Source organism: Quercus robur, chromosome 2 (assembly GCF_932294415.1).
Source record: "Quercus robur chromosome 2, dhQueRobu3.1, whole genome shotgun sequence".
NCBI classification, from domain to species: domain Eukaryota; kingdom Viridiplantae; phylum Streptophyta; class Magnoliopsida; order Fagales; family Fagaceae; genus Quercus; species Quercus robur.
In genome coordinates this window covers 95,103,929-95,124,148 of record NC_065535.1, presented here as the reverse complement: position 1 = coordinate 95,124,148, position 20,220 = coordinate 95,103,929, and the positions used below count along the sequence as shown (strand labels likewise).

Below are 20,220 nucleotides of genomic sequence, written 5' to 3'. Positions count from 1 at the left end.
ATCCTCCTAGTGTAAATTGAGGGGTTGGTGTGCACATTAGTATGAGTTGTGTAACAATATTCAATCAAGATGAATTAGGAAGGTTTCCATAATAAAGAAAGAAAAAAAATAGGAAGTATATTATGATATTATCTTCAATAAGAAGTGATTTTCGCTCCGTTTGTACATACATGCAACCTAAAATCATGTTTTCAAAACATCATTTCACAATTATAACTAAATCAAAACACAATTTTACAAGACAACTTGCAATTAGCTATGACATCTAACAATAATTAACCTTCTCATATTGAGAGCGAGCCTTGCTTTCATTTTTTTTTTTAATGATTCCCGCTGGCTCATCCAAAAGCTTTACAAGTTTCTCTTTGGAATTTTTAATTGCCTTTCTTTCTTTCAATATGTTACCAAGCGCAAATTTACTACTAAAACCACGCAGATGGAGTTGGATAATTGTGGATGGGGCTGGATGAGCATCAAAAGCAATAGCCAAAAACAGCATAGTTGTGTACATAAAAAGAATTCCAAATTAGCTTCAATGCTCTAATACCAATGAAGCTAATTTCAAATTCTTTTTAAATTTTAATATTGATATTATTATAAAAGTCTTGTTAATTGGTACCTTTAGAGCAATTGTTAAGAAATCATTTTAGGTAAGTTCTGACACTACTTTTATGTGAAATAGAAAAAGTTGTCAAAACATTTTTTTTTTCTTTTCTCATAACAAATTTCTTAAAATGATTCACTAAGAAATGTTCTTAGAACATTTGTTAACATTTTCATTTTTTATAATTATTTTTATGCACAATAATTGTCTGTTTATTATCAATGTAAATAGGTTTTTTTTTTTTAAGCATCAAGGTGTTATTGATTTATATATAGAGTCCTAATTTAGCAAGGATGAGATGTAAAACTCATGTTTTACGGGTAATTATTGGGTACTCTCAGAGTACCATAAATGCGTACTCCCTCCTCTCACATAACTGTGGGTCTCACTAATTAAATTTATGATGAGACCCACAATTCATGTAAGAGAGGGGAGTACACATTTATGGTACTTCCGGAGTATTCAATAATTTTCCATGTTTTACATCATACAATAAGAGATTATCATATCAGTATTTTACTTAAAATTCAATACATCCTACCACACCTAATAACATCTCAATAAACTCCTAATTTGGTTGGAATTTTTCTGGCTATTAGAATTAATTGGGTGTAGTTGTGCCTATTTTTAAATAAGTGATAAGAAGATGTGTTATGTTGAGATTGGATGAGGTAAAACATGAATTTTACACTACATCCTTACCCAAAAAAAAAAAAAAAAAAATTTGAGAAAGACATCCTTACAAAATTTAATCTCCTATATATTATATATTATCAAGAGATTAAATTCTATAAGAACTTGGTGTAAATAAAGACATGACACATAAATATTACTAAAATATAATACATTTGATTTTTTTAAAATTATTGGTTTAATATGTCATCTCTCCCTTTGGAAGTTTTTTATTTGGTGGTAGTTTATGAATTGTCACAGGAATATTTTTGGTAGTTTTGTTTTTGTAGTTATTAGTTATTATGCATTTAATGATAATTACCAAATGACATTATCGAAGGAAATCATTAGTTTAATCTTCTTTTGGAAGTTTTGTTTTTTAATTATTAGTCAATTAATGCATTTTCAACAAAAAATATTAAATAGACGTTGGAAGGGGGATGTATAGAAAATGAATAATAGTAGAGATACAAACTTTTTTACAAAAAATTTTACAAACTGTTAATGTGGTGAGTTGTTTTTGGTAAATGAAAAAGTGATGTTAATGGTAGGCCTAGATAAAAACCAATAAAAAGTTGGCCACATCAACAGTTTGTAAAAATGTTATAAAATAATTTGTAATTGTAGCATTATTCTAGAAAAATAATAAGCAAATAACAAATTATTAAAAATTAATGGTCATAAAGAAGAATTAAAATATAAACATAAATACCATACTAAAGAAATGCATTTGATTCATTCAAATTTTAAAATTAGGTCTAGATTCCAATATAATGGCATACATATCGATATGATAATTATTAATTAAATCTCATTTATTGATTTGCCTAATCTGGTAAAATTAATATTCCATATTACTTATATGGCATAAATTAGGATTGGCTTATAAAAACGAGATTCTTGAGGTTGAAAGCATCCAGCATTTTTCTAAAAAAAAAAAGAAACACAAAGGAGGTGTATTTTTCTTTTTCAAGATGAAGTGCTTTTATTGTTTCGCTCTACTCATGGTGTTTTTCTTGGTTTTTTCTAGTGCTAATTCTGATGTTATCTTAGGTAAGTGGAATTCCTTCGACCTTTTTCTTTATAAATAAAATTTTTACATACATCAATTGTTGAGAGAGAAACAAATTTGAACCTTAAATATCTCTATTAATACCAAGTGGGTTACAAGACTCGTAGTAAGAGTTAACTCTTTTATATAAATAAATATATATAGGGTAATTCTACAGTACCCCCTCTTTTTTTTGGGGGGTACGGTACCTACTAGTAGGCAACCTGCTATATCAAGTTACCAAAACATCACATTTGATGGTACCATCCTCATATTGTGTAGTACTAACATCATATGTGATTGTACTTTTGTCACATTCGGTGGTTCCCTTATTTTTTCTCACATTTGATTGTACTTTTCTCACATTTGATTGTACTTTCCTCACATTATGCAATACTAACATCACATGTGACTGTACTTTTGTCATATTTGGTGGTTCCTTTATTTTTTTTCTCACATTTGATGGTACCATCCTCACATTGTGTAGTACTAACATCACATGTGATTGTACTTTTGTCACATTCGGTGATTCTCTTATTTTTTTTCTCACATTTGATGATACTATCCTCACATTGTGTAGTATTAACATCACATGTAACTGTACTTTTATCACATTCGGTGGTTCTTTTATTTTTTTCTCACATTTGATGTCACCATCCTCACATTGTGTAGTACTAACATCACAAGTGATTGTACTTTTGTCACATTTGATGGTTCCCTTATTTTTTTCTCACATTTGATGGTATCATCTTCACATTGCGTAGTACCAATATCGCATGTGACTGTACTTTTATCACATTCGGTAATTCCTTTATTTTTTTTCTCACATTTGATGGTACTATCCTCACATTGTGCAGTACCAACCTCACATGTGATTGTATTTTGCCACATTTCACATTTGGTGGCTCCTTTATTTTTTTCCTCACATTTGATGGTACTATCCTCACATTGCGCAGTACCAACATCACATATGACTGTGCTTTTGTCACATTCGATAGTTCCCTTTTTTTTCACATTTTATGGTACTATCCTCACATTGCGCAGTACCAATATCACATGTGATTGTACTTTTGTCACATTCGGTGGTTCCCTTATTTTTTTCCTCACATTTTATGGTACCAGTCTCACAAAGCACAGTACTAACATCACATGTGACTGTACTTTTGTCACATTCGGTGGTTCCCTTATTTTTTTTCTCACATTTTATGGTACCAGTCTTACATTACGCAGTACCAACATCACATGTGACTGTACTTTTGTCACATTCAGTGGTTCCTTTATTTTTTTTCCTCATATTTTATGGTACCATCCTCATATTACGTAGTACCAACATCACATGTGACTGTACTTTTGTCACATTCGATGGTTACCTTATTTTTTTCTCATATTTGATGGTACCATCTCATATTGCATAGTACCAACATCACATGTGACTATATTTTTGTCACATTTTGTGGTTCCCTTACTTTTTTCTCACATTTGACGGTTTCATCCTCACATTATGCAGTTTTAACATCACATTTGACAGTTATTTTCTCACATTTGGTGGTTCCCTTATTTTTTTCTCACATTTGACGGTTTCATTATTACATTGTGCAGTTCCAATATCACATTTGACAGTTTTTTTTGTCGCATATAGTGGTTCCTTCTTTTTTTTTTCTCAAATTTGATGGTTTTATTGTCATATTAAGCAGTACCAACATCGCATCTGCTCTGTTTTTGCCACATGTGACAGTTCCTTTGTCATATTGGGTGGTTCTCTTACTTTTTTCTCACATTTGACGGTTTCATTCTCACATTGTGCAGTTCCAACATCACATGTGATAGTTATTTTCTCACATTTTGTGGTTTCCTTACTTTTTTCTCACATCTGACAGTTTCATCCTCACATTGTGTAGTTCAAACATCACATTTGACAGTTATTTTGTTACATTTAGTGGTTCCTTTATTTGTTTTTCAAATTTCATGGTTCCATTATCACATTGTGTAGTTTCAGTATCAAATTTAACAGTTCTTTTGTCACATATAGTGGTTTCTTTATTTATTTTTTCTCATATTTGATGGTTCCATTGTCATATTAAGCAGTTCTAACATCACGTGTGACAGTTATTTTCTCACATTTGATGGTTCCCTTACTTTTTTCTCACATTTAACTGTTTCATCCTCGCATTGTGCAGTTCTAACATCACATTTGACAGTTATTTTGTTACATTTATTAGTTCCTTTATTTGTTTCTCAAATTTAATGATTTCATTATCATATTGTGTTGTTCCAATATCAAATTTGACAATTCTTTTGTCACATATAGTGATTCCTTTATATTTTTCTCAAATTTGATGGTTTTATTGTCACATTAAGTAGTACCAACATCACATGTGACTGTACTTTTGTCACATTTGATGATCCCCTTCTCTTTTTCTTACATTCGATGGTTTCATTGTCACATTAGGCAATACCAACATCACATTAGACCATAGATTTCTCACATTTAGTGATACTTTTGTCACATTTGATGGTTCTTTTTCTTTTTTCTTTTTTCTTTTTTCCTCATCAATTACCATACCTCTGAAACCTAAAAAATGATTGAAATACTCTTAGAATAGGTGGTTCAAATTGTTGTTGTTCTTCAATATGGGACTAACATGACTAACAATATGGTAAAAAAAATTATTAATGAGTAGCTTAAGATGCTACGTGACCTCTCCAAGTAACTCTTTGGAATAGGTGGTTCAAATTGTTGTTGTTCTTCAATTTTAGTAAAACTCATGATAGTGATCTCCTATGAGTTTCAAAATATCAAGAATGACTAAAAAAGCCTCATTAACAGGAGAAAATGGGCAAATACCCTTTTTCTCGAAATTAAACATTCGTTTGCCCTCTTTCTGAAACTAAATAGGGAATTGCCCCTCTTTTGTAACTCGACAATATAGAAATCGAGTTTTAATGAATAACTCGATATTATTATAGTCGAGTTAGTCTGACCTTTCGAATTTTCCCGAATAAAAAAATGTTTGTGTAGACGGCCATAACTCGGGAAACTGGAAATCGAGTTATGTTCAGCGGTTTGAATCAATAGGACCCTAACGTCTCACAACGCTATTCAGTCACTCACTCTCTCTGTACACTCTCTTTCCCTCGCTCTCTGCCATCACTCTCTCTCCACACTCTGTCTCTCTCGCTCTGCGATCAGGCTTCCCCACTCTTCCTCGAGTCTCCATCAGTCGTCGTTGGTTCCCGCCGCCGCTGATTACAGGTACGGTCCTCTCCCTCTGAAATATTTTCTGACGTTGGTTAATGTTAGGTTGCGTTTTGTGTGGGATTTTGATTATTTTGTTGAAACTTAAGGAAGTAGTAAATTTACTAATGAAGATGAGAATTTTGTTGTCTTTTATATGCTGCAATGATGATTTTCTCATTAATGAGTTTAAATGTGCTTGGGGTTTTGATGAGGGGTTTTGGCAAATCGAGTGGTGTTATAACTTATATTTTCATAAATAGTTAATTAATAATTATCCGAAGCTTTAAGAAGTGATTTAAATAGTTCTGAAATAATTTTTTTTATGGCAAGTTCTTATTTATTTAAGAAGTGATGTTGAAAATCTTGTGCTCAAAATATAATGTCTTACTGAATCTATGCTTTTATTTTATATTAAATGTGGTTTACTTGTTAGAAAATTGCTAACAATGTATTTGCTGCCATGTCAGATATGCAGGCACTAGATAGAGTGCGGCCTGGACCCGATGTGGATACCCAGTTGGCCCAGCAGCCGAATCATCGGTCAAGTCCACTTTGGAGGTGCGCCGCTGACGAGGTATGTAGTAGTATTATTAATACATGTTTGTTTTATAATTACCTCGTGTTTAATCTCCTAACAGAATACTCGTCCGTGTGCAGGAGGCGCCTGGCATGATAAAGGTTCGACGCCGTAAATGTGTATTGCCACAGGGTGGGTTAGATCCACGTATCATGCAACACATAGATGCAGCAGGGTTGACTGGTTTATTCAAGGTTCCTGATATGGAGGTCGACCACGCCTTGATCACGGCGTTGGTTGAGCGGTGGCGTCCGGAGACGCACACATTCCACTTACCCCATGGAGAAATGGGTATCACCTTGCAAGATATGGAGGTGATGCTGGGGCTTCCGGTGGATGGGTTGCCTGTCACTGGGAAGACAGACTACAAATGGAGTGAGCTGTGCGAACAGTTGTTGGGCCATAAACCTCCACCCCCGATACCAAACTCAAACAAGTCTACCCTTGCTGGGGCGAGGATAAGATACACCTGGCTTGATGCACAGTTTGCCGCTCCCTTAGTTGTGGACGCTGCTGACGAAGTCGTGCAGCAATATGCCCGCTACCACCTACTTGTACGGATGGGGGCCCTCTTGTTCATGGACAGGTCTGCGGACCGGGTCTCACTGCTGCCTCTGCAATTGCTCAACCCAGTCAGCAATGCGAGACGGTATAGCTGGGGTAGTGCAGCATTGGCCTGGCTGTATAGGCAACTTTGTGGTGCATCGAAGAAGGATGCGATGCAGATTGGAGGAGCACTCTTGTTGGTGCAGCTATGGGCCTATTCAAGGTTCCCACAATTATGCCCTGTTGTGAGGCCGCCTCTACCGCCAGTGCACTCAGGGCCCCTTGCCATTAGGTACGTTCATTGAGTTCTCGTTATTTGTCTCTTTCATATAATTAAAAATATGCCAAACTAACAAACGAAAGAAACTTATCAATGCTTAGTATATGGATGTGAAATATAAAAGCAAAGTTTGTTAAATGTAAGGTTCAGTAATGAGCATTTGTCGACATCTCATGTTTGGTAGGTGGAGCGGGCCAAAATGCACCGCAGAGCATGCCACACACGTCCTTGCTGCGTACCGGGCGTCACTGGCTACAGTACGGGCCGAGCAGGTATTCGGTTAATTTAGTTTGAATTCTTATGACCACGTTTCCCTCAATTCTTATAACTACGGGCCCAGCACGTTTTCCTCAAATGCACCGCACATGCTTTTATTTTCGTTTCCCTCAATTTTATATTATTTTGAATTCTTGGATTGTTGTAGGAATGAGTTGATTTCATAATACCATCCAATCATTTTGTTTGGTACTTGGATTTCCATCCCATCATTTAACTCAATTGGAATGTCCATCGTGAAGTACTTCACATTAGAACTTCCATTTGTAGCACCTGCATGAATACTTGCTCGTCCTTACATAAAGTAAAACAAAAGTAAAAAATTCTTGAATGCTAAATCAAAGGGTTTTTTCCAAATTGGGTTGGATTGAAGGGTTTTTTCCAATGCAACCCAACTAACATGACTCAGGTTAAGTTGGGTTAAATCAATGGGTTATATATAAATTTAGTCATATATATATAAAGTAGAATTTGGCTATATTCTTCATTATGTACGGAAACGTTTGTGATTTACACGGAAAAAAAAAAAAACACAGAATAAATTGTCCCTTTTCCAAGATGTTTGAAGCATGTGCAACATGCGCAAAACATTGAGCATGAAGTCTTCGTTTAGTGCAAGGCAGTGAGTTCAAACTTGTGTTGCAACCAAAAAACAAAAACTCCACCAATTGTTACAAATGTCATTAAGCTGATGCAATGAAGAGAAGACGCACATATTGGATTATGTAATTGGTTATAATTCAATGAGAAATGAATTTACCTAATAGTATACCAAAGATGATCAGATTTGTCTTTGGTTGTATTTGTGTGCTCAAGTAATTCATTTGATTTTAATGATGCATCTTCGAAACTGACGATGACATCTTTAAATTCTTTCCAGCTACTAACTGAATCAAAAGTTTGTGTTCATTTTCTAATTATGTTATTATACACCGTTTCAACCTACTTAACATGAGAAAATAGAACTTTTAGCCTGCTATGAAAATGAACTAAAAATTTTCAAAACAATATTTCTTAAGACTTTATATAAGGCGAATGATTGTAAACGCAGAACCACCATGGTCAATTAAATTCTAAACAACAAATTTCTAACTATAAACTTGACAAATATGGGTCTTTTCAGAACAAGGGAATCAAGGCATATTAGAATACAAATGATATTTTCAAAACGCATGGCCCCTGCGCAAGGATGACACGCATAAATCGAGAAATGGTCCAAATTTTTTTCTTTCCCTAATCCTTGTGTGAATTCTGCTTCACTGTCTTCTTCGTTGTTTTTGCACTTTCTGCTTCTTTACATGCGTTTTGGAGTCTTGCTCAACAGGTTAGCCCAGACTTGTGCTCATAATTCTTTTAGAGAGAGTTTGAATCTTTGATAGTTGTTATACTTCAATATTAAAGCTTTAAAATAGAAATTTTTTTTAGAACTGTTGAAGCTTATTAATATTTCACACCTTCTGGATTCGCTATAGTTTTGGTGGTTGACTTAGATATTACCACAATTATATTCCAGATTTTCGTTGAATTAAATTTGCTGAGTTAGAGCTGCTCTTCACTGTTGTAATATAGTTGGCTGTTAAATCTCATAAAATGATAAAATTCTTTAAATTTAGAACGTTGGGAAAGCTGCAAATGTTAAACTACGAAAATTTTATCTAATTATTGTGTAATCATGACATGAGAGCAAAAATATAACCCAAGTTTGCATTTTTGGCCTAAGTACAGAAACAGAGGGAATGATGACATTATTGATCATTGGCCCGTAAAACACATGATCACTTCTCTGGCTTTCATTGAAATTTGAAATTAAGCAAACTAAAGGATGGAGTTACTCTGACTTGAATGTCATAGAGTGACCATAGGCTAAGCCATTGCCATAGCTTGTCCTTGTCCAATGCTGGATGGTTGTCATTGCTTGGGTCCACACTGTGAAATTTCCAAAATACAAAGCCATTAGTGCCCTCCCAGTAGGAACTCGAGAGTCCAGGGTATAGGTGAAACCCTTTGTGAGATTTGGGGTTGTTTAGGATGCCAGAGTGAGCACCGAAGATAGTCTCAATTGTTGCTTTGCCTTCAAAAACTTACTAATGTTTGGAGTTTATGCATTTCACTACCCCTGTGACAGAACATAGCAATATTTAGTATTAAGTGACCATCTAAGGTTAATATAAACTTTTATGTTATCTAAACATCTGTTTGGGATGTTCTAGTTGATGGTGTTTTCATAGGTAGTCAATGTGAATCTAAGCTCTTTACAATTCATTGGTGCCACTGGTGCTGCAGGTGGTTTGTAATTTAAGCTTGTACGGTTTGTAATTAAGCTTGTGAAATCACTTGTAATTAATTAATAAAATGTTATGAGCTTAAAACCATAGTTATTGCTCTGCCTAATAAGTAGACAATTTAGTATTTCTTCTTCTAACATAGGGGTATCCAGGATTACAAAAATTGTTATTGTGATGCAAAAAACATTGTTACATTGTACGTTATAAATTACCTTTGCTGAATTGAAGGTTATATTTTTACAGTCTAGTAGAATACTGTTTGACTTCGATTTACGTATTCAAGTGGTATATTTTGAATATGCACAGCCTCGATTGTCTTCTTGGAAAACAATGGCCTAAGTTTAAAGAAACAAATAATTGTTAATCAGTGATATATGAGAAAACATAAAGACGCTTGACACATTACCTCTTGTTGTTGACCTAAATGAAAAGTTAGTTCGTGCTCCTTGCACCAAAGTTGGAGAGCACAATTTAATTGCAGCATGCAACTCCTTAAGTTGTCCCCACTTTAGCTGCCTTAATAGTCCTAAAATTATTAAAAGCTATGGATTATTAACGAGTACTTTATTCATATAATTTTAGAAGCGTGCAAAATATGCTGATCACCATATTCTTCAAGAGGAATGTAATTTTAGACATTGACATGATTAGTTTGAGATAACTAAAAGGCTTACGTAATTTCCAACACTAAAATTTATAAGAAATATATATTTACATAGAAATATAATAACAGTATTTGATGAGGATTATACCATGTAATAATTTACATAGCTTCCATTTCTTGCAATATAAAGTGGTACTTGAAATGCAATGTCTTCAGTAGACCTTATAATAGTCATTTTGTTCTCATTCATTGAAACATTGTTAATGACTAATGCAATTAATGTAGCACAATATTTCTATTACGATAAAAAGATTTTGCGAAATCATCAACTTGGATTCATCTTACAGCCATAAGGATGCTGTAGTACCCTCCTCTAAGTTTGGTTCAGATTGAAAACCCTAGTATTTGATGGTGTCAGTTAGCTTTGAACCCTGTCCAGCATATGAACATGGGGCTGAAAATGGTGGACATGAACAACCTAGATCTTTTAATATTTTTTGCAGGTCAATTTTGTTGTTCTTTTAGTTTCTGCCCAATAATCCCTGAAGATTTTGTGTACGACTAGAAGCTAGAAATTCCATGCTTTGCATATTACATATCACAAACATAATGTTAAATTAGTATGATGTCTCACTATCACAAACATAATCTACTTATGCAGATTGTATGGGAGCCGTACACGCATACGCTAGGCTCCCTACCTGCGTATTGCACTGCTGGGCAGCATATTTGGAGGGCCGAGGTGCCGTTGATTTTCTTTTGGATAGTGGAGTGGCATCATCCTGAGCGAGTCCTCCGTCAGTTTGGGATGAAGCAACCAGTTCCAAGTGTCGTGGATACGTCGACTACCCTTCACAAGATATCCCTTCAGGGTAAATGGGAGAAGAACTGGGAGGTAGAACATGATCCCTTTATTCGGCAATGGGCCAACCGAGTGAATGTAGTTCGCGGGTCCGATCTCCTAGACGATGATGATACGTATCTCGTTGAGTACATGATGTGGTACAATCGCCACACAAGGCGGTACATAACACCAGAGTCTGCGTATTGGGAACTCATGGTGAGGCAACAATTCCTATTTTATGGATGAAACCATTGTTGGATTAAATATCCTCAGCAGATTTATCATGCATATTTTGAAGTCCACAATAGTTATTGTTGTTACATCTCTATAAGTTTCTCTGTCATTTTGTTTTAAAGTGAAAAAATACTGCATGACATGTCATTATGTTTTAAAGTCAAAATACTGCATGATTTAAGTTGTTCATAACAAACTGAATTTGTCTTGATCCAATTTGTTTGCATGAGGAATGGTTAATGGGCAATGACTAATGATGACCACACCTTTGTTCATATAATTACATTCAACTTTTAAAAAGGGTAGGTTGGGTTGGGTTTTATTGTATTTTATTTTAATTTTATTTTATTTTTTTTTGTTTTTGGTTGGCTTGTACTTTAAAATGGACGGTGCAACTCTGTGTAGTAGTGATAAATTCGCATTTCATGATAGTTTAGATAGCCTTTCCTCCAGGACTGATTAATGTATTACATATTCCTTGATAGATATTACCTCTAGGATTGGGAAGTCCCTTACTAAACTGTTGGTAGAATGCAATTCCCAACAGCTTAAAGGTCATTTAAAATCTTGCAAGTATGCAGCAAGGAGATGTGCATTTATACTAGATTCAAGTATGATATATGTTCTAAGTTTTTGGTACTTCCCTTAATTGAAACTTGAAGCTTGCGTTTGATATTTTCAATTCATTTGATTTGGGCGTGTACGTTAGGAAATAATAACTTCAAAATATGTGTCCTGATTGCAATGTGATATTAATGGAGTTGTAAATCTCGTGAAGCCTAGATACAGAAGTGAAATTCTGATATTTTCACTTATGCTAAGATTGAACTTATGTACAACCAACTATACGTGTTTTTTAGAAGTATTATCTCAATGTTTAGATTGCGTAGCGATAAACATAACAGGAAACATACAACCTCTTGAGTGTTGGGTTGGAACTATAAATTCTTGCACAGGGGGGGCCAACCCCTATTTTTATACACTGTCTTTTTAAAGATGCTTCATAATTATAAGTAATATAAGGATTTCATTAGCTATGTTTGCTACTTTTTCTTTTGATTTTGGAACAGATTTATCCAAGTTTTGCATCATACTTGCGTTCTTGCTTTTATGACGCCCTTGTTTTGTAGGTTCGGACGATGATTAGGTCTATACCGAGGTGCGATGAAGGTTCTGACATGCACACTGACCTTACATTTACACTAGAGCTTGTGGAGGAGCTAGGCCGACTTAAATTGGCGAATGCGCTTGCAGAAGCAGTTGACATTGATAGACAGGCCCCAGTTCGTGGCAGGCAACGTGGTGGGTCTCGTGGGGGTGGACATCGTGGAGGTGGTCAAGCTGGTCGCAGCCGTACGACCGAGTCGGCTCCCATCTACGAGGAAGGGAATGAGGAGGGTGTAGAAGAGGCATGGCTTGGCACTGATTGGGTACTGTCTGATGACGACGGCAGGACACCGCGATGCATGCCTGGCGATGGTGCTGGGCCATCCCATAGCGTCGATCATCAGGGCACTGTTCCAGCCCACACTACATCCCATGGTGCTAGCACGGACTTTGAGGGCCCTCCTCGTATGTCGCCCCCAGTTTTCAGTGGATCTGCCCATGATGGTGGATGCATATTTGTCCCCACACCAGGCATGCCCACCCCACCTCTAGTGCAAGTGGACCCCACCATGTCAGCTCCATCTCAAACCGCCCACGGAGAGGCTGTACAGATTGAGCAGATACCGGCTGAGGACATTGAGCCGGTGGAGGCTTTGCGGAGATCGCGACGCCCGCGTGCGCATGCTCCCGATTGCGGGACCGGTGATGGTATGTACTTCGTCTACACTTCCCATCTTCTTGAGCTACTTGTACTGTGCATTTGATTGATTATGTTAATTTAATTATGCTGTTGTGTCTGATGAAACAGGTAAGATTAGACCTGTCAGGGCATATGGGCGGAAACGAAAAGATCATTAAATGCCTTAGTGTATGCTTATACTTCCTGCCTATAGGTGACTGCATAGTTACGTTTCACTTTTCTTCTAAAGTCGTATTTTTTTTTTTAGACCTAACTGCAATGGTGGACACGAAAAGGCCATTGAGCTGGATTGTCCTTGTGTGCTTATTCTTCATGTGTATAGGTGACTGGAATAAGCATGCAAAATGTTCTACTAATTGGGGAGAATCTTGGTGGCTGTGCATCTATTTCTGGATCATTGCTTGGGGAGAATACTGGCTGTCAATGTGTTTGTTGTCAAGAAATTGATATTTTGGAGAAAACCCATAAGGCGTATTGTATTTATTGATGTATTAGGAAGTTTTTCTGCACTTGGAGTTTTGATTGCAATTTGACAAATGTCTGGATTGGTATTCATTTGAAGCCAAACTTTCTTGTGTTTTTGTATGTTGTTAGCTACAGTAAAGTGGGTTGTAAGAGAGTAATTTGTTTTTTTATTTTTGTTAGTTTTGTGAGAAACAAATGTGTGGTATTGTTGATAAGCAAGAAGAAGTAATTTGATACTTTCTGTAAAAGAGTTTGATGACGAAGTTTATGCGGATCAATGGCAAAACCAACTCCTTTGTAGCAAATCATTTATCCGAGTCTCTACAATGCTTGGCTAGGTATGTGTCTCTCTCCTAATTTTCTGATTCGCCTTCCCTACAATTCCTAGATTGGTACATCCTGCTTCCCATTTTATTAATTTTAATCTTCTTTAAATCCCCTCCTCTCTAGAATGATTAGATCTGTGTACATTTGATTACAAGTTCGTTAGTAGGAACTTTGGAGAATAGAATTTATATTTTTTTCTAGCATTGTTCTAGAGCAGCTCACAATATAACTTACCCAAAGCTGAAAACGGCAAAAATCTTAGTTATGTGTGCATGTTTTGTTCCTTTTGCTTCTTGGGGTTTGTAATTGTTATTTATCATTGTATATATTACCTTTTCATTTTGGTAGCAAATTGGGAACCCAATGATTGGGTACATTTAATTGATTATTGATTTTTTCATCAATTAGCCTTCTTATTTTATGATTTTCAGTATATATATATATATATGTTGTGTGTGTCATTGGCCAATGAATCAAATCTTGTCCATCATTTGCTTTAATGAAATGATGGAGGCATTAATGAAAAATTTGCATACTGTTTGAATGTTACTTTTATTGTTTGTGTATTGCCGTTTTTTGGGTTTGAATTATTATCTATGCTTACAAAGGTATATGCATTTTTCTCAATAATTTTCGGTTAGTATCTAATGTCTCCTTCACCACAGCACATTAAGACGTTGGAGAAGTGGCCAACCTTCAGAATCCTGGGAGGCTCATAAGGCAGCAATCCAAGCACTCATAAAGCTGCCTTCAGGCGAGCTTGTTACAGGTATAATATGATTCAGTAGATGACTGTTCTGCTAGATATTGTTTTAGATTTTGTTGGTAGTTGGAATTGGTTACATCAGATTGGAATGCATTATCAACTACGAATGTCTTTCACTATGAACTTATGGGGTTCATTTTTATGCTACCACGATTTTAGGTTCAAGTGATACAACTTTAAAACTTTGGAGAGGAAGCAAATGTACACATACTTTTGTTGGGCATACAGGTATTTTTTCCATTTATTTGCCTTCATTGTGCTTTATATATATATATATATATATATATATATATATATATATATCCTTATCTGCAATGTGTTGAAATCATGTGGGAATGAAAATAATTGTAGATTTTGCAAACTAACGATGCTGTAAAATTTTCTTCTTACATGTCTGTTTGGTGATCATCAAACATATTTTCTTTGAGCTTCCTATAAGTTAGAAGTGGAAGAAGCATTTAATAAGACTTCTGATGTATAAGTTGGCATTAATTGACCAAACTGTTGACATGGGTAATCCTCATATGTTTAGTGCTTTACATGGTTTGATTGCTAAAAAATTTAGACATGATGATACCGAGTTTGTCTCTTGTGGAGTATTTAGTGGGAAAGGAATGCTTGCACTTTTGACGGAAGTGCAAGCATTCTTGATTTGAAGTTCTTCCGGACTTTATCTAAGCGGACTAATGCTTTGGCATTCATTACCAATCTGACTGGTTTTCTATTTATCTTCACATGATTGAGAGTTGTGTTATTTGCTTCAAACTTGGCTTTATAATATGGCTTTATATATCATTGATAAAACAGATCAAATATAGGCTGATGCACTTGTTCTGAGGGGGATCAGTTGCACATTTGAGGAAGGGCACAAAATACGTATTGTTGGCAGAATTGGCAGTGGCAAGACCACTCTCATAGAGATGAACCTGTTTTGTCCAGTGGAGCTAGCTAGAGGGACCATTGTAATGTATCTATTGAAACCTGTAGTATTCCATGTAATGTTCACGAGATTACGTAACTTTTAAATTTTAAGTGTTCATTTTTTTTCTAATTCAGAATAATACTACAAGGTACATCATAATTTTAGGGTTTTATTTACTGTGTTTGGGATTCAAGAACCTTTATATAGCTGTGTTATTTGTTTTTTTAGTTGGTTGGTGTCAATTTTTATTCATGGTCATTTTGTTCTGGACTTTCTATATTGTGGCTATTAAAATTTTCAGAATTGACTTGAAGAATTTAGATAATTTTCTAATGTTGGACGATTTATCATGTATGAATAATTCCAATCCTATCTTTTTTAAACTTTGAATTTTCTTTGATTGGTATGGATTGCAGTGAATCCTCCAACGAGGAGGATTTCCAAATCGTTCATGTAGAGGTTATGCAATTCATTGTTGTTTTTTACGTCATGTACATTCGTTAATCGTGGCTCATTGTGTATAGGCTGATGTAGTATTTTGTAAGTACACAATAATGGACTGCAGTGAATCAAATAGACGGGGTACGACCAAAGGTGACTGAATAGGATCAAATAGAGTAAATAGAATGTAGTACACCGATTTTCCTAGAAACCACAGTGGACCGAATAAGACCAAAGTAGATATAATGGACCGAATAAGACCAAAGTAGTCCAAAAACAAAAATAATAAGGTTATTTTTCCATATATACATATCTGCCAGAGAAACAATTGGAAAACGATGACACTTCTACTTAAAGCACACATGACAACAGATGGTACTTGGAAGTATACATATCTTACTAAATACCACAACAAGAAGTCGTACTTTTGCATTCATGCATCCGTACGTTGTCTCGTGGGTGCATCAACTTCATCATCCCCCACAACGTGAGCCACCACTTCATTCAACATGTTTGCACTCAACGTTGCGATCCTCCTTGCGTGGTCACGCTCCTCAATGGCAACTTCCAATTGATACCTTAACAAAGTGTGCCTAATGTCTCCACTGCCATAGTTGGTTCCTTCGCTTTGAGAAGTGCTAGGTGGAGTTGAGGTTGATATGTTTGGAGTTTCCCACGACGTAGACACACCACCATGCACGCCCATACCATTACCATGCAAATACTCCATGTATGCAGCTTCGGCTTCCCTTCGATCTTTATATGATTTGTGATTGGCGTTTGGGAATTTATGAACTTGTCTACTCGCATCTAGCCAACTGTCGTATATGCCTGGAACACGACCGTTAAACACAACATAGGTTCGTCCCATCCTGCTCTACAAAAACGCAATGGTGGGAACTCTTTGCACTAGAATAACATGGCTGCACCTTCTAACGTGTGAAGTGAGCTTTTGTAGTGGAAATGGGGCCACAACTCGATTCCATAGAAATCGAGTTATAGCATGCGGAGTTACATGTAACTCGACTTCTCATTAACCGAGTTTCTGAAATGCCGTCATTTCAATACGTCTTGTCAACAGTAACTCGATTTATGTGGTATCGAGTTTTATATAAAATCGATGTACTTAATATCGAGTCATGTTGTCCCCCTCCCCACATTTCAGAATCCATGCACGTGTCTGGCTCTATCTGTGTTGAAAACCTTCACTGTCTGGTCTCTGAAAAAGAAAGCCTATGAGGTGAACAAAGTTTGCTAACTCTTCTGCCATTTTCCTTGTCATTATTGCATCCTCACCAGGCGTGCTGTTGCTGTGGTCCCCTTCTTCTTTGTTCTGGCACATCTTCCCTGACAGGTATATATTCACTTACATAACTACTTATAAATGGATTGACTTACATAACTACTTAAGGGTTTGGATTGCTTTCTACAACTGTTAAGGGTTTGGATTGCTTTCTACAACTGTCTTATTCTGACATTATGTGTGTGTATATATATACATAAAGAAAACATTGTATAGATATATGTATATATAGACAAACGTACTTACCCATATAATAAGATGTATATGTGGCATTCCCAAATATATGTATATATATATACACACACATACACACACACATACACATATAAGGGGAAATATATATATATATATATATATATATATACATGTATGTATGTATGTATATGCAAATATATGTAAATATAAACAAAGCTACCTACCCATATATGATCACATGTATATATATATATATATATATACACACACACACATGTATAGGTATGTTTACATATAATGTATGTGCTTAGGGCACCAATTTTTTGAAACATTTTTGTTAGGAATTGCAAAAACTGTTAGTGCATTGAAAATCCTGCAAAAAATTGTCCAAGAAACGATTAATTATTGTGTGCTCTTATGACTTATGTGAGAATAATCTTATATGTGTGTATGTGTGTGTGATAGTGACATTGTATACATATTGTTCCTAAATATGTCGAGTTTTATATAGTAATGTATATAATACTTTTTTTTGAGAACTCTTTTGGGAAATATGTATATAATCATTCTAAATAAACATATATATAAACAAACATTGTACGGTGAATTCATATGATGACATATGCATTCATTCGTAACTACACACTAATGATGTGTAATGTATACTGAGGTTTAAATTGTATGGCTCTTTCAGTTCTGAAAGTCTTTGCTGTGTGGGTTCTGAAAAAGAAAGCCTGCGAGGTGAACAAGTTTTGCTGACCATGTTTGCATTTTCCTACTCCATATTGCATCCTTACCAAGCGAGTTTACAAACACCCTAATTCTTTGTTGTGGCACGTCTCCCTTAAAAGGCCAATGTTTGTGTTCAAACGAATCAAGTGTGTACACCTATAATTAGGATAGCATCATAGTGCATCTGTAAAAGAGTAATTACTGTTGCATTAACATAACCCCCTATCTTCTGCATGATAACCACAATTAATTGTCCTTATCCAGGTCTGCCATGGGTCGTCACTGCTTCTACGTTTACTATGATGGGGAACAGTATTTCCATGACTTGCATGGGCTGTCCTATAAAGGCGAGTCAGTGAAGCAGAAGTTCATTGAGTTGAAATGGGGAACACACTTGAGAAAAATGCACCGGAAGATAATGGAAGCTCTACGGTTGGACAAGGAGTCACATAAGATATCCATTGTGTACCGTGCCCCCCAGATACTTGTGAGTACTCAGGTTGTCTACAACTCAAATCCGTTGGGTTGCGATGCTGACGTGGACATGATGTGGGCAGTGATTAAGCGGACCCCCCAGTTCATAGCGTCTGACTTGTATGTAACTGTTGAGGCTGTTGGGTTCCATGGTAGTGCAAGTTCACAGCATGCCAGTGGGGTGGAAGAGCCACACTCATTGTCGGTTGACGTGCATCCTCCCTTTGCCTATGCCACGCCTTTCCCCTACAATAATCAACCATGTGCAATAGATCATTTGGACAACACCGAAGTGGTGGGCGCCACCAATACACATGATGTGGGAGGGTCTACTCACACATATGAGCATGTCCAAGCTGATATGGACGGGGGAATTGATATTGATGCCAGCCGAGATGTGTATGAAGAGTTCATTGATACAGATGGACCAGTGGACGACGCGGAGGTCTTAGATGTACCACTGATTGAAAATAACGAGGAAGATTGCCTTACAACAGTTCCTCTCCCAGAATGGTTCACATCAAACACATGGGACAATATTAATGACCCATCACCTGCATTGGGTACAGGACATCTTACAAGTTGGCATAAAGATGACCACCCAGCAAGGGGGATGCTATTCAAGAATAAAGCCTCTGTTCAATATGTGTTGACCCTCTACTCTGTGGAGCATAACAAGCAATACAAGGTCATCAAGTCTGACACCAATAGGCTGGTAGTGCGGTGTAAGAATGAGGCATGTCTGTGGTCAATTCGGGCCAATTGCAGCAAGAAGCACGGGATGTGGGTTATCAGTACATGTAAGGGTCCCCATAGTTGCTCATCCCTCCAGCTACCAACTGATGGGCGGATGATGGATTCAAAGTTCATCTCCATTGCACTTGAGAAGTATGTACGGGAAGACCTAACCCGAAAGGTAAGGGACTTGCGTAGTATGTTGCATGCAAGGCATGGGCATGATGTAACTATGTACAAGGTTTGGGAAGCCAAACAGAAGGCAGTTGCACGTATTTACGGGGATTTTGACGAGTCGTACGCAGAATTGCCACGATTTCTAGCTGCATTGTCTGATGCAGATCCGGATACTGTGACCACATTAAAGTGTGACCCCAATGTCCCGGGGACTTGTATATTCAACTCCGCGTTTTGGGCTTTCGGTCCGTGTATTAGAGGGTTTAGGCATTGCAGGCCGGTGATAAGCATAGATGCAACGCACCTTTATGGCAAGTACAAAGGAAAGCTGTTGATAGCAATGGCAACAGATGGTAACAACGAGGTTTATCCACTCGCATTTGCCGTTGTCGAAAGCGAGAGCACGGAGACATGGGGATGGTTCTTGGCATGCCTGTTGACCTATGTTACAGACCGCACCAATTTGTGTATAATATCCGACAGGCATCGTGGGATACAATCATGCTTCGATGACACCACTAGGGGCTACTTGCAACCGCCCTTAACCCATCACCGGTATTGCCTCCGCCATTTAGTAAGCAATGTTAACACTAACTTCAATAGTGTGGCCTTGAAGAACTTGGTATGGAACGCAGCAACTGCAAATCAAGTTAGGAAGTTCGAGA

The 20,220-nt window shown here is 36.5% G+C and overlaps 3 protein-coding genes and 1 pseudogene across 5 annotated transcripts; all 4 read left to right on the top strand.

Moving 5' to 3' along the window:
* Window positions 1–5,174: 5,174 nt before the first annotated feature.
* LOC126705811 (serine/threonine-protein phosphatase 7 long form homolog) lies at window positions 5,175–13,579 on the top strand. Its single transcript, XM_050405029.1, has 7 exons — window positions 5,175–5,580; window positions 6,033–6,139; window positions 6,223–6,980; window positions 7,153–7,240; window positions 10,795–11,193; window positions 12,342–13,026; window positions 13,127–13,579. The coding sequence occupies exons 2-7, from the start codon at window positions 6,035–6,037 to the stop codon at window positions 13,174–13,176; spliced, it is 2,085 nt and encodes a 694-aa protein (XP_050260986.1). The 5' UTR covers window positions 5,175–5,580; window positions 6,033–6,034; the 3' UTR covers window positions 13,177–13,579.
* On the top strand, window positions 8,359–8,469 carry LOC126716273 (U6 spliceosomal RNA; annotated as a pseudogene).
* LOC126716000 (uncharacterized) lies at window positions 13,270–15,723 on the top strand. 3 transcript variants are annotated; one of them, XM_050416901.1, is made up of 4 exons: window positions 13,270–13,821; window positions 14,476–14,579; window positions 14,736–14,804; window positions 15,181–15,221. In XM_050416901.1, the coding sequence occupies exons 1-4, from the start codon at window positions 13,739–13,741 to the stop codon at window positions 15,204–15,206; spliced, it is 282 nt and encodes a 93-aa protein (XP_050272858.1). In that variant the 5' UTR covers window positions 13,270–13,738; the 3' UTR covers window positions 15,207–15,221. The 3 variants fall into 3 exon arrangements, with proteins under 3 accessions (XP_050272858.1, XP_050272860.1, XP_050272859.1); XM_050416903.1 differs by lacking the exon at window positions 15,181–15,221 and adding an exon at window positions 15,395–15,723 and having other exon boundaries at window positions 13,273–13,821; XM_050416902.1 differs by lacking the exon at window positions 15,181–15,221 and adding an exon at window positions 15,384–15,723 and having other exon boundaries at window positions 13,276–13,821.
* A 2,717-nt stretch (window positions 15,724–18,440) lies between these two features.
* On the top strand, window positions 18,441–20,209 carry LOC126705804 (uncharacterized). The gene is made up of 2 exons (XM_050405019.1): window positions 18,441–19,982; window positions 20,159–20,209. Exons 1-2 carry the CDS (start codon window positions 18,441–18,443, stop codon window positions 20,207–20,209), a joined length of 1,593 nt encoding a protein of 530 aa, XP_050260976.1.
* The last annotated feature ends 11 nt before the right edge of the window (window positions 20,210–20,220 follow it).

What these genes read in the sequence shown, in the direction of transcription:
- LOC126705811 (XM_050405029.1), top strand. Translation starts at nt 6,035, where the DNA reads ATGCAGGCACTAGATAGAGTGCGGCCTGGACCCGATGTGGATACCCAG. An exon ending in TCAGGGCCCCTTGCCATTAG is followed by an intron (nt 6,981 to 7,152) that starts GTACGTTCATTG and finishes CATGTTTGGTAG; the next exon opens with GTGGAGCGGGCCAAAATGCA. An exon ending in CGATTGCGGGACCGGTGATG is followed by an intron (nt 13,027 to 13,126) that starts GTATGTACTTCG and finishes CTGATGAAACAG; the next exon opens with GTAAGATTAGACCTGTCAGG.
- LOC126716000 (XM_050416901.1), top strand. Translation starts at nt 13,739, where the DNA reads ATGACGAAGTTTATGCGGATCAATGGCAAAACCAACTCCTTTGTAGCA. An exon ending in TCTCTACAATGCTTGGCTAG is followed by an intron (nt 13,822 to 14,475) that starts GTATGTGTCTCT and finishes CCTTCACCACAG; the next exon opens with CACATTAAGACGTTGGAGAA. An exon ending in TTCAGGCGAGCTTGTTACAG is followed by an intron (nt 14,580 to 14,735) that starts GTATAATATGAT and finishes CCACGATTTTAG; the next exon opens with GTTCAAGTGATACAACTTTA.
- LOC126705804 (XM_050405019.1), top strand. Translation starts at nt 18,441, where the DNA reads ATGGGTCGTCACTGCTTCTACGTTTACTATGATGGGGAACAGTATTTC. An exon ending in AGACATGGGGATGGTTCTTG is followed by an intron (nt 19,983 to 20,158) that starts GCATGCCTGTTG and finishes TAACTTCAATAG; the next exon opens with TGTGGCCTTGAAGAACTTGG.